The 22,883-nt window shown below is 56.1% G+C and overlaps 7 protein-coding genes across 7 annotated transcripts; 3 read left to right on the top strand and 4 right to left on the bottom strand.

The window, feature by feature from the left end:
* Nucleotides 1–1,260: 1,260 nt before the first annotated feature.
* On the bottom strand, nt 1,261–3,900 carry K452DRAFT_318314 (uncharacterized protein). Its single transcript, XM_033544146.1, has 4 exons — nt 3,557–3,900; nt 2,304–3,497; nt 2,091–2,253; nt 1,261–2,041 (listed from the first exon to the last, which is right to left on the bottom strand). The coding sequence occupies exons 1-4, from the start codon at nt 3,734–3,736 to the stop codon at nt 1,479–1,481; spliced, it is 2,100 nt and encodes a 699-aa protein (XP_033397682.1). The 5' UTR covers nt 3,737–3,900; the 3' UTR covers nt 1,261–1,478.
* Nucleotides 3,901–5,079: 1,179 nt separating this feature from the next.
* K452DRAFT_351003 (uncharacterized protein) lies at nt 5,080–6,844 on the bottom strand. The gene is made up of 4 exons (XM_033545690.1): nt 6,670–6,844; nt 6,513–6,617; nt 6,327–6,427; nt 5,080–6,276 (listed from the first exon to the last, which is right to left on the bottom strand). Exons 1-4 carry the CDS (start codon nt 6,746–6,748, stop codon nt 5,266–5,268), a joined length of 1,296 nt encoding a protein of 431 aa, XP_033397681.1. The 5' UTR covers nt 6,749–6,844; the 3' UTR covers nt 5,080–5,265.
* A 289-nt stretch (nt 6,845–7,133) lies between these two features.
* K452DRAFT_358461 (uncharacterized protein) lies at nt 7,134–8,519 on the top strand. The gene is made up of 2 exons (XM_033546196.1): nt 7,134–8,112; nt 8,166–8,519. The coding sequence occupies exons 1-2, from the start codon at nt 7,215–7,217 to the stop codon at nt 8,192–8,194; spliced, it is 927 nt and encodes a 308-aa protein (XP_033397680.1). The 5' UTR covers nt 7,134–7,214; the 3' UTR covers nt 8,195–8,519.
* Nucleotides 8,520–9,397: 878 nt separating this feature from the next.
* K452DRAFT_270645 (uncharacterized protein) lies at nt 9,398–15,231 on the top strand. The gene is made up of 4 exons (XM_033539000.1): nt 9,398–9,628; nt 9,720–10,718; nt 10,767–14,265; nt 14,317–15,231. The coding sequence occupies exons 2-4, from the start codon at nt 9,756–9,758 to the stop codon at nt 14,748–14,750; spliced, it is 4,896 nt and encodes a 1,631-aa protein (XP_033397679.1). The 5' UTR covers nt 9,398–9,628; nt 9,720–9,755; the 3' UTR covers nt 14,751–15,231.
* A 710-nt stretch (nt 15,232–15,941) lies between these two features.
* Nucleotides 15,942–17,917, top strand: K452DRAFT_318310 (uncharacterized protein; the record flags this gene model as incomplete). Its single annotated transcript, XM_033544145.1, has 3 exons — nt 15,942–15,999; nt 16,066–16,544; nt 16,595–17,917. The coding sequence occupies 3 exons, from the start codon at nt 15,942–15,944 to the stop codon at nt 17,915–17,917; spliced, it is 1,860 nt and encodes a 619-aa protein (XP_033397678.1).
* A 111-nt stretch (nt 17,918–18,028) lies between these two features.
* Nucleotides 18,029–19,280, bottom strand: K452DRAFT_24042 (uncharacterized protein). Its single transcript, XM_033537788.1, has 5 exons — nt 19,052–19,280; nt 18,855–18,944; nt 18,522–18,621; nt 18,234–18,383; nt 18,029–18,183 (listed from the first exon to the last, which is right to left on the bottom strand). The coding sequence occupies exons 1-5, from the start codon at nt 19,127–19,129 to the stop codon at nt 18,140–18,142; spliced, it is 462 nt and encodes a 153-aa protein (XP_033397677.1). The 5' UTR covers nt 19,130–19,280; the 3' UTR covers nt 18,029–18,139.
* Nucleotides 19,281–19,901: 621 nt separating this feature from the next.
* K452DRAFT_326548 (uncharacterized protein) lies at nt 19,902–21,553 on the bottom strand (the record flags this gene model as incomplete). The annotated part of the gene is made up of 2 exons (XM_033544850.1): nt 19,902–20,658; nt 20,709–21,553. 2 exons carry the CDS (start codon nt 21,551–21,553, stop codon nt 19,902–19,904), a joined length of 1,602 nt encoding a protein of 533 aa, XP_033397676.1.
* Between the last annotated feature and the right edge of the window lie 1,330 nt (nt 21,554–22,883).

Here is a 22,883-nt window from a genome sequence, read left to right as displayed (position 1 = left end):
CAAGAATAGAAAACGGCGAGGGGAACGCGCGGGCGGCAGAGCCCCCGCCCAGCCCATGGTGACTATTGGGGTCGAAAGGGCTCGAGCGGAGAGCCGCAAGTAGGGTAATAGCTCCGACCGCGGGCGGGCCCAGACGCGCCATGACAGACGTGGAGAAAACAAACAGTGGCGGGCGTCGGAAAATAAAGAAGAGCAGACGACGGCAAGAAAAGGCTTGGGCAGCGGAGGGGGGAGACATCACGTACCGCGCGTGCAACTCGGGAGCCGTGAGGCTCAACGAGCGTTGGCGAAGCTTAAACGATGATCGCGAGCTGGCTCGAGAGAGAGAGAGAGAGAGAGTCTATAGGTACACACTCTCAAACACTCTCACACACAAGAGTAAAGAAGAGAGTGGGGTCGTGGGGCGTTTGACGGATGAGAGAGAGAGAGTAGGTAAGGTGGTGGTGGTGGTAACAGTAAGGTAGGTAGAGGTGGGTCCCAGCTGCGGGTGCGGGCTGGGGAAAGGGAATGCGCGGCTATGGCGAGGCTGAGAGAGGCAAGCAGGAACGGGGCTAAACCGGTGCACGCGCCGCGAGCTGAGGCATGCAGGGCCGTCGAGTCAGGCCTTGGTCGTGTCGCCGTCGTCGTGGTGGTGATGGGCAAAAGAGGCGGGTGTGCGGGAAAAAGCAGACGCGGGAAAAATCCATTGGCGGCGTGGAATCTCACTTGCTTCACCTGTCTGTCTTGCACGGCATTTGCATGCTCTGCCTAGGGTTGGTGACATGCGGCTGATTGGCCTGCCCGCTCCGCGAAAACGGGTTGGTTGAACGAGCTGAAGCCACCGCGCCCGCACGGCTGGAGAAACGCCCGTCGAATAGAGCCTCTCCCCTCCGCCGCTCCCGCGCCCGCCTTGCCTTGCCCTTTTCTGCTTCTTGTCTTTGCTTTGGCTTCTGGGCTTTGGCCGCGGCCTGCCCATGTTTTTTCCCCCTCACGCCCACCTCAACTCTCCCCCGCACGTGCGCCCGACTTGAACCGGATCGGCGAGGCTCGTCGCGGCTGAGTGCGGCAGCGGGCTGAGCCTCCCTCGCCCTCCCCCAAGGATCGACGCCGGGCGCGACCGTTCCAATCCCCCTCGCTGCGCCGAAGAAAGGAGGGGGTTGTCATCATCGATGCATGAGCGCTATTTCTGCCCACTTCATTGGCCGCGCCTGCAAAGGAAGGGGGGCCACCCGGCTCGATGTGACCTGTTCGCTCCTCCGCACCACTCACACCGCCTGCACGCCCGTGAAAGAGGGTACATATCTAATCTCTCTAGATGTGTACGTGGGTACTCTACGTATCTTTCCTTCTTTCTTCCAAAACATGGCCGAAACAAAGGGCAAAAGGACAAACGAGATGTTGCAGGACGCCGCGAAACGCCGTATCATGACCGTCGAGGGCACCCCTCCCGTGCCACCCGTTCCCCCCCTCTCTCTCTCTAAGCTCTCTCTAAGCTCTCTCTAAGCTCCCACAATCTTGCCGCCAAAGCCTGGGAAGCCTTCCCACTTCTTGCCCGCCGGCAGCTTGGGCCGTCCAAAGTTCTCGTCCAAGTCCAGGATAATCTTCAACGCGTTCCGGCTCCGCAGGTACGGCAGCGGCGCCGTGGCCTCGTGCAGGCCCACGGCCGGCTCAACGTGGCCCCGGACGCCCTCGCCATGGCCCGAGCCCGGCATCGGCAGCATGTTCTGCAGCACTTCGTAACCCGCGAGAGTGAAACCGAACTGAGGCGAGGAGCGGAAGATACGGGCGGGACCGCCCTTGAAGAAGGCCCGGAAGCCTTCTTGTTGCCAAATCATGCGGGCACAGTGGGTGAGACCCCTATACGTCGCCTCACCCTTGCGAGCCTCGACCTGCAAGCGAGTCTTGATGACATCGGCGGGGGTGGTGAGGTAAGCAGCCGGCATACCGGCAATGGCACCAGCAGTCAAAAGCTGGAAGACGCCAAGTTTCTTGGTGGGTGACTCGCCAAAGTAGTCTCTCTTCAAGTGACTGTAGGTCGGGAAGTAGATAGCAGAGAAGGGCACTGGAAATTGATCAGCAGCTATACAGGCTATTGGGAATCTTTTGCTTACCGTCACGGAGCAAGCAGGCGCTGGCGCCCTTGTAAAGGCCGACGAGACCAAGGTTGCGAATAATCCACATGGCGGACCTCCTGGGGGCACCGTCGACACTCTTGGCAATCTCGCCCTGGACCTGCAGTCTGATCTTGACGATCTCGAGCGGGTTCGTGAAGATCTGTTTCAACTTGTAAGCTTGGCTCTCGACCGACGCTTTGCCATACGTACCACTTGGCAACCACCGGCGGAACCACCTGCTAGGACTTCCCAGCCCCACCAGATGTGGCCCGTCTTCTTGTCTGTGAACTTTCCTCTGACCAAGTCGTTGACGGTAAGCTTGATCGCCTTCTCCGGAGCGACACCCACGAGCTGAGGCAAAACACCAGCGTACAAGCCGCGGAAACCCTCGTTCCTGACGATCTTCTTGAAGCAGTCGATCGAGTTGTTGTACAGTCTCTCACCAACACGCTGGCTGCGCTGGTTCTGCATACGCGTCTTAACCATGTCAATGGGATAGACCATGAACGCGCCGAACGCACCGGCAATGGAACCAAGTGCGAAGTGGTGCGCCGACTCCAACACATCGTGGAAGAAGGTCTTGGTCTTCGTGAACGCCTTGGCGCCAGCGTCACTCACAAGGTCCGCGCCTGAAGGGTATTGAGTATGCCAAGAGGGATCCAGGACCTTGGCGAAGTCATTAATGCTGAGCCTGCCAGATGGCTCATCGAGGCCGGCAAAGTGGAAGAGGATATCGGCCTCCATGGGGGTGAACAACGAGAAGCGTGTTATCCGCGCCGCCTCATTGAGGAAATCTGTCCGCGTAATCCTGCCATCGGAGCTCTTCAGGGAAGCATTGCGGATGATCAGCTCTACCAAATCCATCTCCCTGATCATGTTCTGGAAAGCGCGCACGTTGGCGTAGGAGATTTTGGTACCAGCGGAGATGTTGCAAAGGGTGTGGAGGTTCTCGAGCAGGTGGTCAGAGAGCTTGTGGCCAGCCGTGTCGATGATGATGCGCTGGAACTGTTCGGGCTCGATGTAGCCGTCGTGGTTCTTGTCAAAGTGCATGAACGCCTGGCGAACCTTCTCGCCCTGCAGGCCGCGCAGCATCTGCGAGAACTGCGGGTAGGTCATGGCGTGCCGCTTGTTCTTGGCTCCAATGTATAGCGATGCCCATTCCGAGTTCCAGTCAAACGGCAGGGAATCCTCCCCCTTGTGCGCATTGTATACCCTCTCAAAGTCGGCGAAGTTGATGAGCCCCGTGCCCTCGACGTCAAACAGACGGAACGCGATCTCGTACTCAGCGTCGGGCTTGGCCACGAGGTTGTCGAAGTTGGTCCAGTCGTGGAGCGTCACTCGGCCAGTCTTCTTGCGGTCCGCGACAAGGAAGAGGATGGCGTATTGGTCGCGTTTGATCTTGTGCTGTGCTGGCGCATTAGACAGTGGGGATCATGGGGTCAATGATTGCGGGGGGCTCGTACGTAGTCTTCGCTCGCCGGCGCAACGGCGTCAATGAACTGCTCCTTTCCCAGGTAATGTTGGCCGTTCTCGTCTTTGACCGCGTGCCTGTAGAAGATGGCCTTGGCCTGCTCGGAGAGGTTGGGCTCCTCGGTGGAGCCCAGCAGGGCCTCTGTGACGCTTTCCTTGACGGAGGCGGCCATTGTTGAAGGGTTCTGGCTGGGGGTGGCAGCGTATAGGGACGCGACAATGGCAAGATGGTGTGAGTAGGAGTCACAAGCAAGATGCGGTCAAAGTAGTGGGAGGGAGAGCCCGTGCTGGCGGCTGGTCTGGGGAACGGATCCTGCGTAGAACTTTGTCTCCACCGTGTTCGTTCAACAAGCTGGCCCCCGAATAAAATTAGAGTGAAGGGTCGGCATTTGTCACCCCGAATAGCTCCGGCACCACCGGTACAGCGGAGGCCAGCCAAGACGGGACCTAGATCCCGCCATTAGCAATCCCTAGGCCGATATACAAGACTGCAGGCCGCGGCGGCGCGTCCTAAACTCTCGTCGCTGCTCTCCTTGTCTGCGCTGCGGCCGCCCTCGTTGAGGCCACACAAGATCCAGGGACTCGCGCGAGTTGCCGCGGCTCTGGAGCCGTCCCTGGCCCAGGGCTACCCTCCCCGGAAAAACATCCCAGCACCTAACGAACAGGCATCAGGGGAACGAGAGCCTCTCTCCCCCCAACCCCTCGGCTTCTGACTTCTCCGCAGACCACACGACCTCCGTCCTCCTTTCCTCCGGCCCAGCGATGCTTTTCGCATCGGAACTTGTCGGTCAGCTTCCCGCCCGATGCGTCCTGAGGAACCCACATTTGCTCGCCGACTGCGGATCTGACCGCAGACGATGACTGATCATGCCGTCAACGTGACACCGTGCGTGCAGCTCTGCGTGTCTGCTTTTTGGCGGGCTCTGCGACGGAGGGAAAGGAGTCACCCCGCGACGTTCGCTCCTCCGACAAACTTGGAAGTTGGAAACTGGGTCACTGTCGAAATCTGGGGAACAGCAAGTGGCAGATGCAGGACCGTGATATCGAAAGAATTGGATAATGGAATGCCAAGATATGGAGTAGCAGACCCTTCTCATGGAGATCGCTCTGGAATGTCCGAGGTTAACGTAACTCCAGATTTCGTCACTGACGTAGGTTGTATACCTGTTCTAATGGAAGGGATTTTGTGATGCAATGCATACAACTGTCCGGTTGCAAATGCCTGACATTATGTCGACGCCGATTAGAGTCCAACTTGGACATGGGTAGCGCATCCCTGAAGGGGCACCCGACGCACCACTTCCCAAATAGGAAACACCGTAGAAAACTGTGCATAGAAAATGTATAGGTGTTGAGCAGATTTGCCAGCCCGTAACGTTCGTCTCCGTCAAGCGATATTCACCGATTAACGAGTTAATAATGCTTGTACGGAATGGAAACAAAGTCCAGTTAAGATAATTCTAGTTTGTGCATTCTAGGTAAGACCTTCTCAGTCACATCCAGGAATCAGGCTTGTCACTAGACAAGGAGTAATTCATAGGGACTGCTTATCTACTTCCCTATCTCGCTGAACGGTGAACCTCTCTTGACGTTGAGAGGCGTTACTTTGAGTCGAATTGAGAGGGTATTCAATATTTTCAGATCAAAACACGCCGCTTCTGCTAATCTACAATCGGCTCAATGTTCTTCATTACAAACCCCTTTACAGGACCAATTGTCCTGGTTCCGCCTCCAAAACGCTCTTCACTCTCTCCAGGAAAACAGTTGCCCTTTTCTCCTCTCCCTTCTTCACGCTCAAGCTAAACACATTGATAGGCGAAGCGACGCCTGCCGGTCCAGAAAGGGGCTTCTTCGCGGTGGCATTGGTGGACTTGCCGGCCAGCACGTCGAAGATGTCTGGCTTCTGCGTCTTGACCGGTCTAGAGGCAGGGGTAGCGGGTAGGGCCGTGATCTGCGGGATAAACGAGCCGCGCGAGGTCTTGGGGGCCTGAACACCGAGCACAGCATTGAACAGCTCGTCAGCAGTAGGCTTAGCGTTCTTGGAGCGAGGCAATTCCTCGTTCGCAAGCTCGGTGGCGCGCGCAATAAATTCGGACAAGGGCAGGGTGACCCTTAAAGTCTCTTGCAGGCGCTTCTGGCACTGGAGAACGGCGGTAAAGGAGATAGGAAGCGCGATTTCAGTGTCAGGCTCAGGGATAGCTTCAGGGGCAGCCGCCGCCTTATCAGCAGCCTTGGGGGCCTCCTTCTTGGGAACCACAACCTTGATGTTGCTGAGGTCGAGGTGGCTCATCTTAGAGAGCTTCTTGGAAAGGTCGGAGGCATAAGACTTCTCGGACAGCTTGCCGGCGTAGGCAAGAACATCGCCCTTCAGCAAACGACCATTGGGACCGGTGGCGGGGATCTTGTCGGCATCCTCCTTGGAAAGCCCGTTCTCGCGTAGGGCGTAGAGGATAGACGGGTACAGAGGGTAAGTCTGCTTCTGGGCCTTGCCAGGGACGGTTCCGCTGGATGACTTAGCGGCCTCAGAAGAACCACTGGACTTGGACGGTGCAGGCTCGGAGGACTTGACAGCCTTGTCCTCGGAAGGGGATTGCTCCTTCTTTTGCGGTGCCGACTCCTCGGCCGGTATCTCAAGGGTAGAGAGGTCGTCGCCAGGCTCCGCAATGACGGCAATGCGCTCGCCAACCTTGATCGCCTTGGTGCCATCGCCTTGCTAAGTAATGGATCAGCGGTTGTCCCTACCATTCGGTGCTTGGGTATTACCGTGATCTTGGCCATGATACCGTCATCCTGCGCCTCAACATCCATTTGTGCCTTGTCCGTCTCGATTTCCAGCAGAACATCGCCGGCAGAGAAAGAATCGCCTACATTCCGTCAGATCCGAGCCGCCATATGCGAACATGCCATGCCTTGTGGGGTTCAGCCGCATCTTGCTTGAGCCTGCCGTACCTTCTTTGACAGCCCATTTGGCAATGTTGCCCTCAGTCATGGTGGGAGAAAGCGCCGGCATCTGGAAGTTTTGCGCAGCGGAGACGGCAGCAGAGGAACGGAAGCCTGAACGTATCGCATTAGCATGGTGTCGTTGAGCAAGAGTGGCTATGCTTACCTCTGGACGCGACATTGTTGCGCAACTGGCGACCGGCGACGCGAGCGGAAAGTCTGCAGGCAGCGCCCAGAGAGGCCATCTTGACCAGCGAGGCAACGGTGCCTCAGTAGGAATGGCTAAAAGAGAGTGTGGAGGGGGGAGTAGAGCTGACGTTGGAGAGTATCGGAGGTGTTGGGAAAATCCGGCGGCATGTGTCGGAGGTTTGCGCGGGGAGTTTAGCTTTCCGATGCCTGGGGATTTAGTCATGGCCGCAGGCCTTTCGCAACCACGCAAGTCTATTTCAATTGCATAGATAAAAAACAGCTCTGGCATGGGTGAATTAAAGGAGCAATTTATCTCCCATTTACTCTTATACGTTCACAATCTACACTCGCACACCAATTTTGTCTTCCTCCACGTGCAAAGCACTTTGTCTCCTGGTCAGGCGGCCACGGCTAAACCGAGCGGGTCTTGGTCCCGTTGAGCTCGACCGCCGCTAAGGGTCTTGTACATATCCGCATCGCGCATCACTTTTCGCGACTTGGGATCAACAGACCATTGGAACCATGGCAACTCTCCCGAGAGGTGCTAACAGCCTTCAGCACCAAATATTCTTCCGGCAACTGCCCAATTTCCGAGCCGCCGCCCTTCAATGTCGAATCACCAGCCCGTCTACGCTTCGCTGCTTCACATCCTCCACGGGCCTCGGCGCCGCGGCAGCACGCAAACCTGTTCCTAAGCCAACCGTAACCGCGTCGCCCAAGGCGCCCGTTACCATCAAACCGTATGCGGTCAAAGAACGCAGTCCCGAGGGCGCTTCCGGGTCCATCGTCGACCGTCTCGCTGCCCACGCAGAGCCTTTGCTTCTATACCAATCGCCCTCTCAAGCTGGTTTTCGCACAGTGGCATACTCTGCAGCGTTCGCATGCTTTGGTTCAGCTGCTCTTACCTACAAGTTCTTGTACCTAAACCTGCCGCCAGATGTCGCGCCCTGGGTGGGCGCGGGCTTCGGTGTAATTGCCATTTTTTGGTCAGGGTTTGGAACATTTTTGCTTGCGGCACCGGATAAAATGGTCAGGACAATCAAGGCTCTCCCAAAGACGGGAAGCAATGCGCGAAACGTGATGTTGAGGGTGGAGGTTTCGCATATGCCCATACTCAAGAACCGGATAATCGACGTTCCGGCTTTACAAATCACAGCGGATAACCCCATAGGCGAGGTGACATTCGAGGTTCAAGCGATTAATCAAAGTTTCGCTGAGGCCAAGAAAGCGGCGGGTGCTAACGATCCGTTGGTACTGAAGCCGTTCTTTGCGACCGGCAGATTCATCAACAGGGCGTTGTACTCTTTGATGAATTACACGAAGATGGTGCTTATGAGGCAAGGTTTTGTGCGGCTCCAAATCCAGGACAAGGGTAGATTCAAGGTTGATACGCGGGGATGGGTCTTGGGAGATGGAAAGCGTAAGTACATCTTTCGATTGCACCCTTCAGTCCACCCTAATTGATGAGTTTAGTTCTCGACCAGGTGATCAGGCCACGATAGAGGCTTTGCTCAAAGTGTCCGTCTAGTCAACACTGCGCTAGGTATTCAGAGGAAATGGCTGCCAATGTGGTACGATCGCTTGTACGGGAAGCGCTGTCAGATATGATCCTCTTGGGGTTTTAAACGCCACGGAAAGTACTGCGTAACTGTGGTATACTTTTATCAGTGGTGAAGCGGCTTGAAACGAACATGGCTTCACGCAGGAGTTAGGCCTGCTGGAACATTTGGGTGTTGACACTATTAGAATTGAGTAAAGGGCTGTATATATACTTGTATTTCCTGATAAGAAGACTCACAAGCGAAAAGAAACAGCATTTTGAATCCGAAATCAGACGACAAAAGATTGCACAAGGCATAACCTCGTAATGTGAATGGTCTACAAATACTCTTTGGATTGTTGTTTCCCGCTGTGCGGTAAAAACTCGGTTACGCCCGAGGCGTCCACAAGGGGAACCGCACACACTTGGCTCGTTCGCTGTGTTCTCTCTCCACTTCCTGCAGTCGGGTGGAAGCAACCATCACCAACTCAAAATCTACATTCGTCACCATAAGCGCAGCGAGATGCACCATGCGACCTTCCATTGTAGGGTTGTGACGGATTGAGAAGCAGGGTACTGTACGAAGCGGCGAGGACTACCCAAAGCTTGCCCCTAAGTCGGTGTCCAGTTCAATAAAACTGAAGGACATTGCCTGGATGGGATATGTTGCAGTGATATCGTGAAGCACTCGATCGTTGGATTGTAAAGGATCGTTGCGTTGGCGGCAGGGCACGTGCATCCCCACAAAGACAGCACGCCTGGACAGCGAGCTTAATGGCATTAAGCTTTTAAGCCTCAACGGTTCCTGCAGCTGATCGACGGGTAGCTGGGGTAGCTGGGAAGGGCGAGGAAGCGGCCTCTGAGGTCCTGGAAAGAGTCGCAGGACGGGGAATGCGTCGCTCGAAAATGAGAGAAAACGAGTCGCGGAGGTGAGATTTGATATTTCGATGCATCAGCATGCGGCCGCAGCCCAAAGGCGTGTTGTCGTTCCCGTTTCCTGAATGCCGTGTTATAGATGCTTCGTTGCGAGCGCGTGTGTCGCGCGCGGATTGCGTTGTCGTGATTGGTTCCCGATGCTGATCTTGGCATCACGTGGCGACTTGCGCGCTCTCCAACACGAAGCCCGATCACCAAAACACCACCTTCTCTACCCCCACTCGGTTTTTGATACCCATCGCAGCGCTGTGGATTTGTCGGCAGGCATCTGTAAATCTTCTCATTCATGTCGCATGCACCCTAAAGTCGCCTCGAAATCTCTGCGTCGCGTCGGCGCTCCGCTGCGTTGCCAACCGTCACCCGAGTCGCCTGCAAATCAGTCGCATTCACTCACGTCTGGCTGCATCGCGTCAGCCACCCAGTCATAATCTGCCTGAGTCATTCCACATCGCTGCCCCAGGTATGCGAAGCGCCGAAGCCCCGTTATGGGAACAACCCTCCACGCTGCTGTTTGCTTGCTATTCTCCGCTAACACAATGATCGCCATGCAGTGTTAGCACCTCCCTTTGCCGCTCATTGCTTGCACCATGGTCGCTAGTCGTAGACGTCCATTCCAAATCGAAGATCCTACTGCATCCGATCCAGACGACGGCGATTACGGAGCGTCTTCGCCGCAGCAGCCCAAAACGCCCCGGCGCTCACGCACCACCAAAACCCCCAACAAGAAGAGCCAACCAAAGAAGAAGCGCGACAGATACGGTGGTGCGAACGACGATATAGTCGATACGGAGGACGACGACGACGACGACGACGACGTAGACGAAGAGTCGTTTGCCGGTTCCGAATCGAGCGAGCAGTCAGAAGTCGAAGTCAACCACCGCACCGGTCGCCCCTCCAGGTCTGCAGCCAAGAAACCGATTAAATACGAGGAACCGAGCGAGGAGGATATTGTCGAAGAAGAATCGGACCGTCCCACAACTTCTCGAGCGAAAAGAGGCAGCAAACAGAAGCCTGCCTCGCTGATCGTCAAACTGAAGGTCCCAATTTCCAGAAACACCCGCTCGAGGTCCACTCGAGCGGCTAGCAAGTCTTTTGGTCGAGGTACTACCCCAGAGTTTGTGGGTACTCGTAGGAGTAGTCGCATCTCTCACGATCGCGAATTACCGCTCGCCGCCCTAGGAGAGTCTGGAAAATACGCCGTTACTGTCCGCCCGGGCACACGAAGCCCTGAACCTGAAGCACCGCAACACCGCCCTCTCCATCCGAGCCAAGGCCGCAAAGGACCCGTCAAGCATCCCAGTACCATCATAGAAGCATCGCAAGAAACCTCGGGGCCCTCGATGCTCGACGCTGAAGGTGAACCTGACGTCGGAGGTGAGCTGGAGAAGCAGGTGGAACCAAGCCAAGCTGTCAACAACATGGAGATTCAGTACGAAACGGTGGAGGATCCTCAGCCTGAAGAGGCTGTCATACAGGAGTCGACCCAGGAGGATGCTGAGGGTGAAGAAGACAGTGATGAAGGTCCTGTCACTCGCAGTCGTAACGTGAGGGTGAGTTGGATTGTCCCTTTTAAGTGACTGAAGCTGATTATCTCGTAGACTATTAATACAGTTGAAGAAACCACGGAGGACCGACCACGGACTAGAGGCGCCTTGAAGCGGCGCGCCGTCGATGAAAGCAGCGACTTTGAGCCTGTTGATGATGACAAGCAAGAGGAAGAGGATGAGGCCGAGTCCGATGTCCATCCTCGTAAGCGCCAAAAGAGTTCCACCGATGATAGCAGTTCGCGCAGGCAATCGGCTCGCTTGGCTGGTAAAACTAGATCGTCGCAGAGGAGCCGCCATAACTCTGAATCCGAAGATGAGTTAGATCAGGATGAACTCGCCGACGAGGCAGCTGACCTGGAGCTTGATCGCCGAGAACGCCGCCGGACCCGCAACACTCGTAGAGAAAAGGCCGTCTACGAGGACGATCAACCGAAGCTCCGCAAAAGAAACCAAAAAGTTGACTATCGCCTTCTTCGTCCAGAGAACAATATACAGTTCGACGATGATGACGCCGCCCCTGCAGCAACTCCGTCACGTAACAGGCGCACAATGGTAGGCGGTTACCGTGGCGGAATGCTTCCGGTAGGAGGTCCATTTGGCGGGTTTCTTAGCAACGGCCCTGAAGCCGCTGGTGGAGCAGATACAAGCGACAGTGAAGACGAAATTCAAATGCCGACTGGCGGTGGCGGCGTGATTGGCCTGGCCAGTCCAAATGCACCAGGAAAAAAGCCTACAGCCTTGGCACATAATGCCGATTCTAAGCAGAAAGGGCTTGGAGGGGGACCTGCTAACCTAGGGAAGCTTGACAAGGACAGAGCATTGTCGGACTCCAACCCTCTTGGCGTTGACGAGAGTGTCAATTTCAAAGGCGTTGGTGGTCTCGATGATCACATCAATCAGCTCAAAGAAATGGTCACTCTCCCACTGCTCTATCCAGAACTTTTCCAGAGGTTCCATATGACACCGCCACGCGGTGTCCTTTTCCACGGTCCTCCCGGTACTGGTAAGACGCTGCTGGCTCGTGCTCTAGCGAACGCCGTCAGCAGCAACGGGAAGAAGGTTACGTTCTACATGCGCAAGGGCGCTGATGCTCTGAGCAAGTGGGTTGGTGAGGCCGAAAGGCAACTCCGCCTTCTCTTTGAGGATGCCCAGAAGAACCAGCCAAGTATTATCTTCTTCGATGAGATTGACGGTCTTGCTCCTGTGCGGTCAAGCAAGCAGGAGCAGATTCACGCTTCCATTGTGGCGACTCTGTTGGCTCTTATGGACGGCATGGATGATCGTGGTCAGGTGGTGGTTATTGGTGCAACCAATCGCCCCGACTCCGTTGATCCGGCTCTTCGTCGCCCTGGTAGGTTTGACCGCGAGTTCTACTTCCCGCTGCCTAGTCAGGCCGCCCGTCGCTCCATCATCGACATTCATACCAAGGATTGGAACCCGCCTCTCCAGCCCGAGTTCAAGGATCAGCTCGCCGACATGACCAAGGGCTATGGCGGTGCTGACTTGCGTGCCTTGTGTACGGAAGCGGCTCTCAACGCGGTGCAAGGCACATACCCGCAGATATACGGTTCTACGAAGAAGCTCATCATTGATCCAGCCCAGATAAAGGTTTTGGCAAAGGATTTTATGATATCGATCAACAAAATCGTTCCGTCCTCCGAGCGTTCAAACAACGCTGCTCCTGCACCGCTTCACAAATCAATCGAGCCTCTTCTTCGAATGCAGCTCGGCAACATCTCCCATGTCATCGACCGGTTAATTCCGCAAAAGAAGAAGTTGACCGCCCTAGAGGAGGCCGAGTTCGATGATCGCGATGACGCTTTTGCTTTCGAGCGTGCCAACATGGAACGCGATTTTGACCGCGCCAAGATCTTCCGCCCGAGACTTTTGATTCAAGGCGTGCAAGGTATGGGCCAACAACACCTCGGCTCAGCAATTCTCCACAGGTTTGAGGGTATGCATGTGCAGTCTTTTGATCTTCCCACTCTGCTTGGAGATACCGCAAAATCCCCGGAAGCCTCTATCGTCGAGCTCTTCAAGGAAGTGCGTCGTCACAAGCCTTCCGTTATTTATATCCCCAACGTCAACGTGTGGTATCAGACCGTCAGCAACGAAGTCATGAGCCTTTTCAAGAGTCAACTCCGTGCTCTTCCGGCCAATGATGCTGTTCTGGTTCTGGGGATGATGGAACTTGAGCACGAGTCTGAAAAGCTTGATCCCAGCATGTTGAGGGATTTGTTTGGATATTCCACAAAGAACATCTACAAGGTGCAGCGTCCGGACGAAGCCTCACGTAAAGAGTTTTTCGAGAACGTTATTGCTTTGATCCGCAAGCCGCCAACAGAGTTCCCCGATCCAAACAGGAAGAAACGCCAGTTGCCTGAATTGGAAGAAGCACCGGAGCCCAAGGAAGAGGAACATCGGCCGACTCGCGAAGAGCTTCAAAATCACGTGTTGTCAGACCGCCACGTGCTGAACTGCCTGAAGATACTTTTGCAACCCATCATGGATCAGTTGAAGCTCAAGTACAAAAAGTTCCGTACGGGTATCGTCGATGAAGCAGCACTAGCTTATCTCTGGGCTGAGCTGGACCCTAACTATGTCAAGTCTGATGTACAGCAAGAGAGGCCGTACGAGTGGGCAGTGGACAAACATGGTCGGCAGGGATTTGTGGACACCGCCTCCCAAAAGTTTTTCTATAACATGGACATCACTTACATCGAGCGCCGTTTGTCCAATGGCTTTTACAAAACGCCGGGCGACTTCCAAAGTGATGTTTGGACTATAGTGAGAGACGCTAAATCGTTTGGCGACACTGAGAGGCACCTGAAAGGCAACGAGATGCTTACAAACGTTGAAGTTGACATCCAGATGATCAAGACGAATAACCCTCAGCTGATCTCTGATCTGGAAGGCGTTGCTTACAGGGATTATTGGAGAGGTGTTTACAAGGCGGAGGATGTCAAAAAGAAGCAGAAGAAGAAAGAAGCGGGCAACCAAGTTGTCGATGTTTCCAACACGACTGATGAGCTCTCTGGCCCCATCACCCTCGGCGAAAAGTTGCCTGAACCTCATCCGCTGCCTCCTTCCACACCGGTCCGCCGAATTGGACCAAGTTCCTTGTCGAATGGATATTCCACTTCTGACAACACGACCGTTCAGCGCCAGAGCAACGGAACGGGAAGTATCACCAATTCTTTCCAGCATGAAGGCGACAGTCATGAGAACGACAGTCAAGAGCAGGAGTCTCAAGAGCATCGCGACAAGCGGCCCCGGCTCGACGAAGGAGAAGCTGCGAGCGGTCTCGACACGCAGCAACGCTCGCAGAAGTCGTCTCATATGCAAATGGCACCAAACACGCAGCCCGGAGACTACCAAAACAGTGCCTCGACGACTACGTCCGGACAAAAGACTTCGGACCGTTCGCACCGCTCTTCGGGTCCATTCCAAAACTCGCAGAGCACCACCAATGGCGTGACCCAAGGCCTACACCCCGACTTCGCATCCGGGCCCGCCCAAACTGGCGGCTCCCAGTTGCCGGATACTCAAGGCATGCCTACCCAATCCACCTGTAAAACCAAGCCTGCTAACTCATCCGCAGAAGTCCTTGCCTCATCCCAACCCACCAACTCACAGCCCTCACAATCAGAGCAACAGCAACAACCCCACACGCTTGGCGGCAGCGGTAACGGTGGCGGCATTCCGCCCTCGAACCAGCAGAACCACACCGCGCCGATAACCGACATCCTCAATACAGCGGCAGAGGGGGCGGTAGAGGAGACAGGGGAGAAGCTGCAAATAATGCTGGACGAGTCGGCCGTGGCGATACTTTACTCCGAGCTGGTGCGGCGGAGCTCGGGGCTGAGCGTCGAGCAGCTGGAGCAAATCAACGCGGCCATTATGGACGCAATTTGGGAGTTCCGGACCGACTGGAACAGGAACCACGTCTGCAAAGCGGTAGCGACTGCGTTCAATGAGGTTATCGAGGACATTGAGACTATGCAGGCGATTTTGCCGCCGTCGCAAGATAAGTAATGTGGTTGTATGTGCGCGGCATGCAGCGAGCATTGAAATGAGCGTTGGGTTATGGTTACGTCGACGGCCGATACCTAGGGATGAAGTTTTGTCCGACAGGCTGTATCATAGAGCTTGAAAAGCTGGTTGTGGTCGATCTGGTATCGGATTGACGGACGAGGGCGGACGGACTGCTTTTCTCCCCTTTTTCCTTTTGGCACCGAAAACTCTCTTGCATGGAGGTCTGTCGTCAGATTCTGGTTTTTCTCTTTCCTTATCTCTCTTGGGACAGTTTTTTTCACGTTTACATACGGCAATGTGACAGCAGCGGCTACATAGTTTTCTTGAGTTTTGGGAGGGCGGGAGGTCTAGAGCTTGCCTGGCTGGTCTCTGCTCACTTTTGTCTTTTTTGTTTACATCGCGATCACGAGGGCGAGCATGAGCTGATGGGAAACAGCGAGAGAAGAAAAGATAGCATTGATGGAAGAAACAACGACTAAGTTACTCTATTTGTATGATTGCATTTGTTGTGCGTCGTTGTGATCTGGTGGAGTTGGCAACCTGGCGTGTTAGCTGCCCAACAGCCTCAACGTCGTCGTACCGGTAAACTTGGGTGAATTGCATTTGGTGAATTTATTCAAGCACCTACTGCATTGTTTAACGTTACTCACCCCACAACGCTACCCTGTGTCCCATGATGGTTCCGTTTGCGCCCATTGGACGACATTTGATGTTGCTTGCGGCTGCTTCGGAAACTATTTCGTGCCCCCCTGTCTTTCCCATGACCGATTTCATTCTGCGCGGGCCGGTCTGGAAGTCCCCACAGACAACAGACGGCGGACGAAGGAGAAGACGGCGGGTAAAAGAGATGGCGTGGGATTGGCGGAAAAGCGGAGGCGGCTAAAGTCGCAGGGCTGAGGTGCGTCCGCCGCAAAGCTCCACACCGCGTCTGGCCAAAGCTCCCATTCTCACACGTCAGGCTGCGGTCAAGAGACTCACGATGCTTTGGCTGCTGTGCTACTGTGGCCCCACTTCTCCAGCAATCATGGCCCTTCGTCCTCAGTGGCCTCGCCGCCGGCTCCTCTCGCGATTCCCCGGCACCTGACCGCTGCTCTGCCTCGAGCTCGCTGCTTTTATCTACCCCTCTTCCTTCCCGCAACTTTTTTGTACTTACCACCACAATTCATTTGCATTTGAGCTACCACCGCCATCATGGCTGCTACCGGTGACCTGTACATGGGCTTCGACCTCTCGACACAGCAATGTAAATGTACGCTTGCCCAATCCCATTCCATCCCCATCCATCCGCCTCCCCAACTAACCACCACAACGACAGGCCTCGTTGTCTCATCCGACCTCAAGCTAGCACACTCGGCGACCGTCGACTTTGACGCCGACCTCTCCCATCACGGCATCAAGAAAGGCGTGCTCCGCAACGATGCCGAAAATGAAATCTTCGCGCCCGTGGCCATGTGGCTCGAGGCGCTAGACCTGGTACTCTCGCGGCTGCAAGCGGCCGGCCTCGACTTCAGCCGCGTCAAGGGCGTTGCCGGCGCCGGCATGCAGCACGGGACGGTGTTTTGGGGCCCCAAGGCCGAAGAGGTCCTGGGCGGCTTGCAGGGCGGGAAAGGCCTGTCTGAGCAACTGTGCGGGCCTGGCGGCGATGACGAAGAGTGCGTCCGCATGGGCGTGTTTAGCCATGCATATAGCCCGAATTGGCAAGACGCCAGCACCCAGAAGCAGTGCGAGGAGTTTGATCTGGTTCTGGGCGGCCCGGAGGAGCTGGCCAGAGTGACGGGGAGCAAGGCCCACCACGTAGGTTCTTCCCTTTGCGAGCACAAGAGCGAGGATTGACCGTATCCCAGCGTTTCAGTGGCCCTCAAATCATGCGGTTCCGCCAAAAGTACCCCGAGTACTACAAAAACACGTCGCGCATCTCGCTCGTGTCCTCGTTCCTCGCGTCCGTCTTCCTCGGCCGCGTCGCCCCCATCGACATCAGTGACGTCTGCGGCATGGACCTGTGGGAGATTTCCAAAGGCGCCTGGAACGAAGGGCTGCTCTCGCTGGCCGCGGGCGGAAAGGCCAATATGGCAGACCTGAAGCAGAAGCTAGGCCACGTGCCAGAGGACGGGGGCGGCAGCTTCGGCCCCATCAGCCAGTACTTTGTCTCGCGCTACGGCTTCAACAAGGAATGTGCCGTGATCCCCTCGACGGGCGATAACCCGAGCACGATGCTCGCGCTACCTATGCGCGAGGGCGATGCCATCGTCTCCCTTGGCACCAGCACCACCTTCCTCATGAGCACCCCGCAGTACAAGCCGGACCCCGCATACCACTTCATGAACCACCCGACCACAGCCGGGCTGTACATGTTCATGCTGTGCTACAAGAACGGCGGGCTGGCACGCGAAAAAGTGCGCGACGCACTCAACGCCACCACCAACAGCGCAGACAGCAAGTCCTGGGACGCCTTCAACGCGACCGCACTCTCAACGCCCGTCCTCGGCCAAGCAGACGACACCGCCCCAATGAAGCTGGGCCTGTTCTTCCCGCTCCCAGAAATTGTGCCCAACCTGCGCGCAGGGCACTGGCGCTTCAACTACTCGGCGCTGAACGCCAACGCCGCGCTCCCCAACGCGCTGGAGCCCGTAACGGCGGACTCGGCGGCGTGGGGCGGCGCGCCCGCCGACGCGCGCGCCATCGTCGAGAGCCAGTTCCTGAGCTGCCGGCTGCGGAGCGCGGGGCTCGTGTCCGCGCAGACGGACCCAGCCAGCGGCGCGGCGCTGCCACCACAGCCGCGCCGCGTCTACCTCGTTGGCGGCGGCAGCCAGAACGCCGCCATCGCCGACTTGTGCGGGCAGGTGCTTGGCGGTGCCGAGGGCGTCTACAGGCTGGATATCGGGGGCAATGCGTGCGCGCTGGGCGCGGCGTATAAGGCCGTGTGGGGGGTTGAGCGGGGCGGCGAGTCGTTCGAGACGCTGATTGAGAAGCGCTGGGACGAGGCGGGCTTCGTCAAGAAGATTGCGCAGGGCTATCGCAAGGGCGTGTGGGAACGGTATGGCGTTGCTGTTAGGGGTTTTGAGGAGGTGGAAAGGCGCGTGCTGAGGGAGGAGAGGGCCGGGACGGGCAGGAACGACGTCGGCGAGACGGAGATGGGCAGTGCGTTGTCGAGGGGGAGGGATGAGTAGGTGGGTTTTCCTTTTTCGTGTTTGTATGCTTTGTGTGATTTGGAGGATATGGTGCTGGGGTTGTAGATAGACAGACTTCATAGACAGACATTCCTTCCTTCCTTCCTTCCATCCATGCTTCCATTCCCTCATCTCACTACCAAACACCCAGCTAGTAGCATCGCCACCGTACCCACCAACCACCACACCCACCACATCCATCACACACTCTACCGACAGTCCTCACAAACACTCCCATCCGCATTCCTCTTCACTTCCTCCTTCTTCTCCCCCTCCTCACCCCCCTTCCCCTTTTCCTCCCCACCATCACCCTCACTCTTCGCCACCTCAGCAGCAGCAGCAGCCGCCGCAGCCTCCCTAGCAGCAACGCGCTCATCCTTCCCTTTCTTCCCGCCTACATCCGAGTGCCCTAGGTCCCGCGCCGGCTCGAGCTGGTCCCGCACGCGCTGTTTCAGGAGTTTGGTTTCTGTGGGCCGGTGTTAGTGTGGTGGCTAGTGTGGCTGGTGTAGCTAAATTGTGTGGTTGGTTGGTTGGGGTGTAAGGAGGGGGCAAAAGGGGGTATAGAGGGGGGATAGAAGGGGGGAAAGGAAGCAGGAATACGTACCAGGAAAGCCGCCCTCGGCCTTGCGGTCCCAGAGCAGTGTCGTCTGGGGCTGGGTGGACGCGTCGGCGGGCGCGGACGTGACGTTCGCGGGGATGTGTGTCTGTGTGGGGGGCGGGTGTTAGTGTGTTTGTGTTTTGTTGTGTTGTATTAGTGCGTTGGTTGGGGTGTGTTTGATCAAGAGATGGGGGAGATGGGGGCGGAGTGACGGGAGAGCAGTGCGAAAGAGAAGGACGTAGTAGGAGAGGGAAGAATGGGAAAGAAGGATAGAGGGTAGAGGAAGAGAAAGATTTAAGGGAAAATGAACGAAGTAGAAATAGAGAAGAAGAAACGTACCAGCTCGACCCTAAAAACCCCCCCAGTAGCCGGCTGCAGCGCGACTTCGCCCAGCGCAGTGCCGAACGTAGAGAGCAGTTCTTGACCAAACTGTTCATGGGTTATATATATCAGCATTGCTCCACGGATAAGTGCCTATCAAATACGCTTGGTAACTTAAGACTTGAGGTAGGAAGAGACGGGCGAAATAAACATACATAGCCCGCCCGCAGCATCCACTTGCACTGCGTGCAGTACGTTATCGCGACGCGCGGGAGCTTGCGTTCTGTTGCCATCGTGCGTGCTCTTTCTGCAAGTCTCAAATCTCAGAGCTTGCCCACAAGCACACTCTCTCTTTCTCTGTCTCGTCCTGTCCGCTAGGTGTGCAAGATGTGTACGAATACAATATGCAATATGCACCTCTTCGCTATGTTTAAGGTTATGTAGGTAGACGTGCGTCGTAGGGCTGATGGAGAAAGCTGTCGGACTGTCGGGAGCACGCGGCACGCGGCGCGACGTCATCGCAGCGCGGTGGCTAAATTTCTCCGCCGCGCTGGGTCGCTGGCCCGCGCAGTAAGGTCCATACCTAAATCTCATCTATGTACAGAAAGAACGCACACCAGCACACGCACACAAACAAACAGGTAGGCACAACCGCTCACACGACACCTTATGGACACAAGACACCAAAAAGCCGCTGCATCATCCTACAGCACAGTAACCGACCGATATACTACCTAGACCCGACCACCTAGCGCCCGCTAAATACCTATTCGAATGCTCAAAGCAACCGCAATCCCAAATACCGTGCTCTCTTCTGCTATCTAGCCTGCTTTGTTGCCGGCTCCTCGGCTCTTTATGAGCCTATCTGCTATGCTTATGGCGAGTCAAAGCATTTGTGGTGCTACTTTAGAACCCAAAGGCAGCTGTGTATGCTGCTGCTGCTGCTGCGCAAAGTCGTGTTCTCGTGTGCTCGTGTGGTGGATTTCAAACCCAACTGCAAGCTCTCTTTCTCTCTCTCTCTCTCTCTGTTGTGTGTATGTGTATGAGTGTGCATGACACCCGCCCCTACTTCCGCTCCCTCAACTCGCCATCCCCTCCCTCCTTCTGCGCACCAGTAGCCGTGCCCGGCTTATCCAGCAGCGGAATCTGCTCAATACCGCCATCACTCTCCTTGTTCGGGACCTCGCCGTTCTCCTGCTTCACCGAGCCATTCGCTTCCTCGCCCGCACCCTCCACCTTCGGCGGCTGCTCCTCCATCGGCGTCTTCGGGAAGTCCGGACTGCTCTGCCACTTCGCAACATCGCGCTTCAGGGCGTCCAGCTCCTTCTGGAAACGCTTGCCGAACACGTCAATGTAGTACGTCGCGCCGTTGTAGATGCTCCACACGAAGACGGTCGTGAGGAAGCCGGCTGAGGCCCAGCGGTACCAGAACCACAGTGGACAGGGGACCATGGTCAGCACGGCATACGAGTACTGGATAAGCATGAAGGCGGGCTCTTGCAGACTGTCTGGCAGCGAGAGCACTGCTTTTCCGAGAAGCGTGGGCGCGTATGACTTTCGCAGCCAGGTGAAGGACGTCGGACGTCCGGCTGCGATCTGTTCACGGCGGCGCACGGTGATTCCGAAGTGGTACGATAGCTGCCAGATGGCGTAAGGGACGGTGGCCCAGACGACCATCTGCGGCAGGGTGTAGTGCTCCGGGTCGCCGGGCCGGGAATGGATGATGGTGTAGAGCGCGGGGAAACGTGCCCGTTGGATCTCTGGAGCAACAAGATGGACCATACAGTGAAGTGTCGCGCAGGGCATGATGTGAATGAAGAGTCTAGGCACGGTTAGCGACTCCGCTAAACAAAACAAGCTCCTGGTACTTACGAGGTGACTTTGTCCAGAGAGTGGAACACCAGCGAATTCCGCCACATGGCAATCGCCACAGCATTGTTGCCCATAGCCAGACAGTACGTGCTGATGAACACCCGTTTGCTGTTCGGGAAGACCCAGATGGCCAAAACAGCTAGCAGATTGGTGAAGTAACACAGGTCCGCCAGGAAGTAGTGGTAGCCCTTCTTGTGATACGTGTAATACCTCACGGGCATGAAGTAGAGCAGCTGCACCGTGTACCAGATATGAAACCACTCCGGCTGCGCGCCAATAAGGTAGCCGCTGATGAAGATGTTCAAGACACCTGCGATGAACGCGACCTTCTCGCGGGCAGTGACGGCCTTGTTTTCATTCCATCTCTTGCCCAGGCGATCCACAGACTCGCGCATTCGCTTCCTGTATTTGTCCAACTGCTCGTCAGCTGTAGGGGGCAAACGCCTCCTCCATTCGTCGATGACCTTGTCCTTGGCCGTCAAGCCTTGCGACTTCAACCTCTCCTGCTGTCGTTGCAACTTATCCCGTTGGGTTGCGATGGTCTGCTGGAATTTCTCGAATCTTTGAGGGAGAGCGAGGTTTTCTATCATGTCAAAGATAGACAGACGCTCGAGAGGAGGGAAGGCCTCATCGTCATCGTCGTCGTCATCGTACTTGCTGCTCGTTGAGAATGATCCATTGCGGGTCAGGCCAGGCGACCCAGATGACGAGTGGTGTCCCTCGACGTCTTGAAGAGCTGAGTTTGCATGTGTAGAGTCTCCTGCCAGCGGGGTTTCCGAGGCCCCTGAGGCTGTGCCCAGGGCGGGCTCCGACTTGGAGTTTGGTATGTGGACGGGCTCCGACATGGTAAGCCCTTCTTCGACGATTTGTAGGCTAGGTGGAGGTTTTTGGTGAGGAAGAGGTTGATGGAAGTTTGACGTCTGATCTATCCTAGTCATGGTTGTGCTTGTCAGTTAACCTGATGCAACAAGGTCCACCAGAGCACCGAAGCTTCAATATATTCCCTCAGGGACCTCCGGGACATACCGGCGAATGACTCCTAGCTTATCGCATCATGTGCGCGGGGAGACGTTTGCGTGCTTGGGTCGGGTGGTTCTGCTTGACGCGGTGCGAAGTTGTTGTTGAAAACGTGGCTGTACAGCGAATGTGATTGGGGTCGCCAGCAAATGCCTGCTAAACACGGGATGAAATCATACCTGAGGCCGTATGTGTAAGGCGGTGAGAAGGCTTGGCGCGGCGGGCGTCGCAAAGGCCCAGCCTGGAAGTCGCGTTCATCGACGCGTCGTGTTTGAGAAGGAACGACGCAGACACCCCAGTCCCAATCCACCGACCACGCGCACTTGCGCGCCCCCGCGCTGAACCCTCCCAATTCTTCGTCACCATGGGCAAGCTCATCCGCCTCGAGCTCTTCAGTGCGCTTTTCTCCGCATTTTCCCAACTGCACAAGGAGCGCGTCACTGACGGCTGCTAGACTTCAAGTCATACAGAGGGCATCATGTCCTGCTGTTCGGCGACTCTCACTTCACCTCCATCATCGGTCCTAATGGCTCCGGCAAATCCAATTCGTGAGTCGTTGTCGCTGACGCGCTCGAGCGGGGCTGACTGTCGAATGTAGCATGGACGCAATCTCGTTCGTCTTGGGTATCAAGTCCTCACATTTGCGATCGAGCCATTTGCGCGACCTAGTTTACCGCGGTCGCGTCCTTCGAACATCCAAAATCAACGCCGACGGCACCGCAACCGAGCAGGACGGCGCAGATGGCCAGGCTGACGGCGGGGTCGTTTCGGACGACGAGACCACTCAGAGATCCAGCCAGCGCAATGATCCCCAGACCGCGTGGGTCATGGCTGTCTACGAAGATGATGCGGGCGAGGAGCAAAAGTGGAAACGAAGCATCACCAGCGCGGGCCAGAGCGAGTACAGGATTAACAACCGCGTCGTCAACGCGAAGCAATACAACGAAGCGTTAGAGGCCGAGAACATCTTGATCAAAGCGCGCAACTTTTTGGTCTTCCAAGGAGACGTCGAAGCGATCGCATCGCAATCGCCAAAGGATCTCACGAGGCTCATTGAGCAAATTTCTGGTAGCTTGGAGTACAAGGCCGAGTATGAGAGGCTTAAGGTTGAGGCAGAGAAGGCGGCGGACGATCAAGGATTCAAGCTCAATCAACGCC

The sequence above is a fragment of the Aplosporella prunicola genome, assembly GCF_010093885.1.
Source record: "Aplosporella prunicola CBS 121167 unplaced genomic scaffold K452scaffold_12, whole genome shotgun sequence".
NCBI lineage: Eukaryota > Fungi > Ascomycota > Dothideomycetes > Botryosphaeriales > Aplosporellaceae > Aplosporella > Aplosporella prunicola.
The sequence above is the reverse complement of the archived record's forward strand: the minus strand, read 5'-3'. Positions and strand labels throughout refer to the sequence as shown.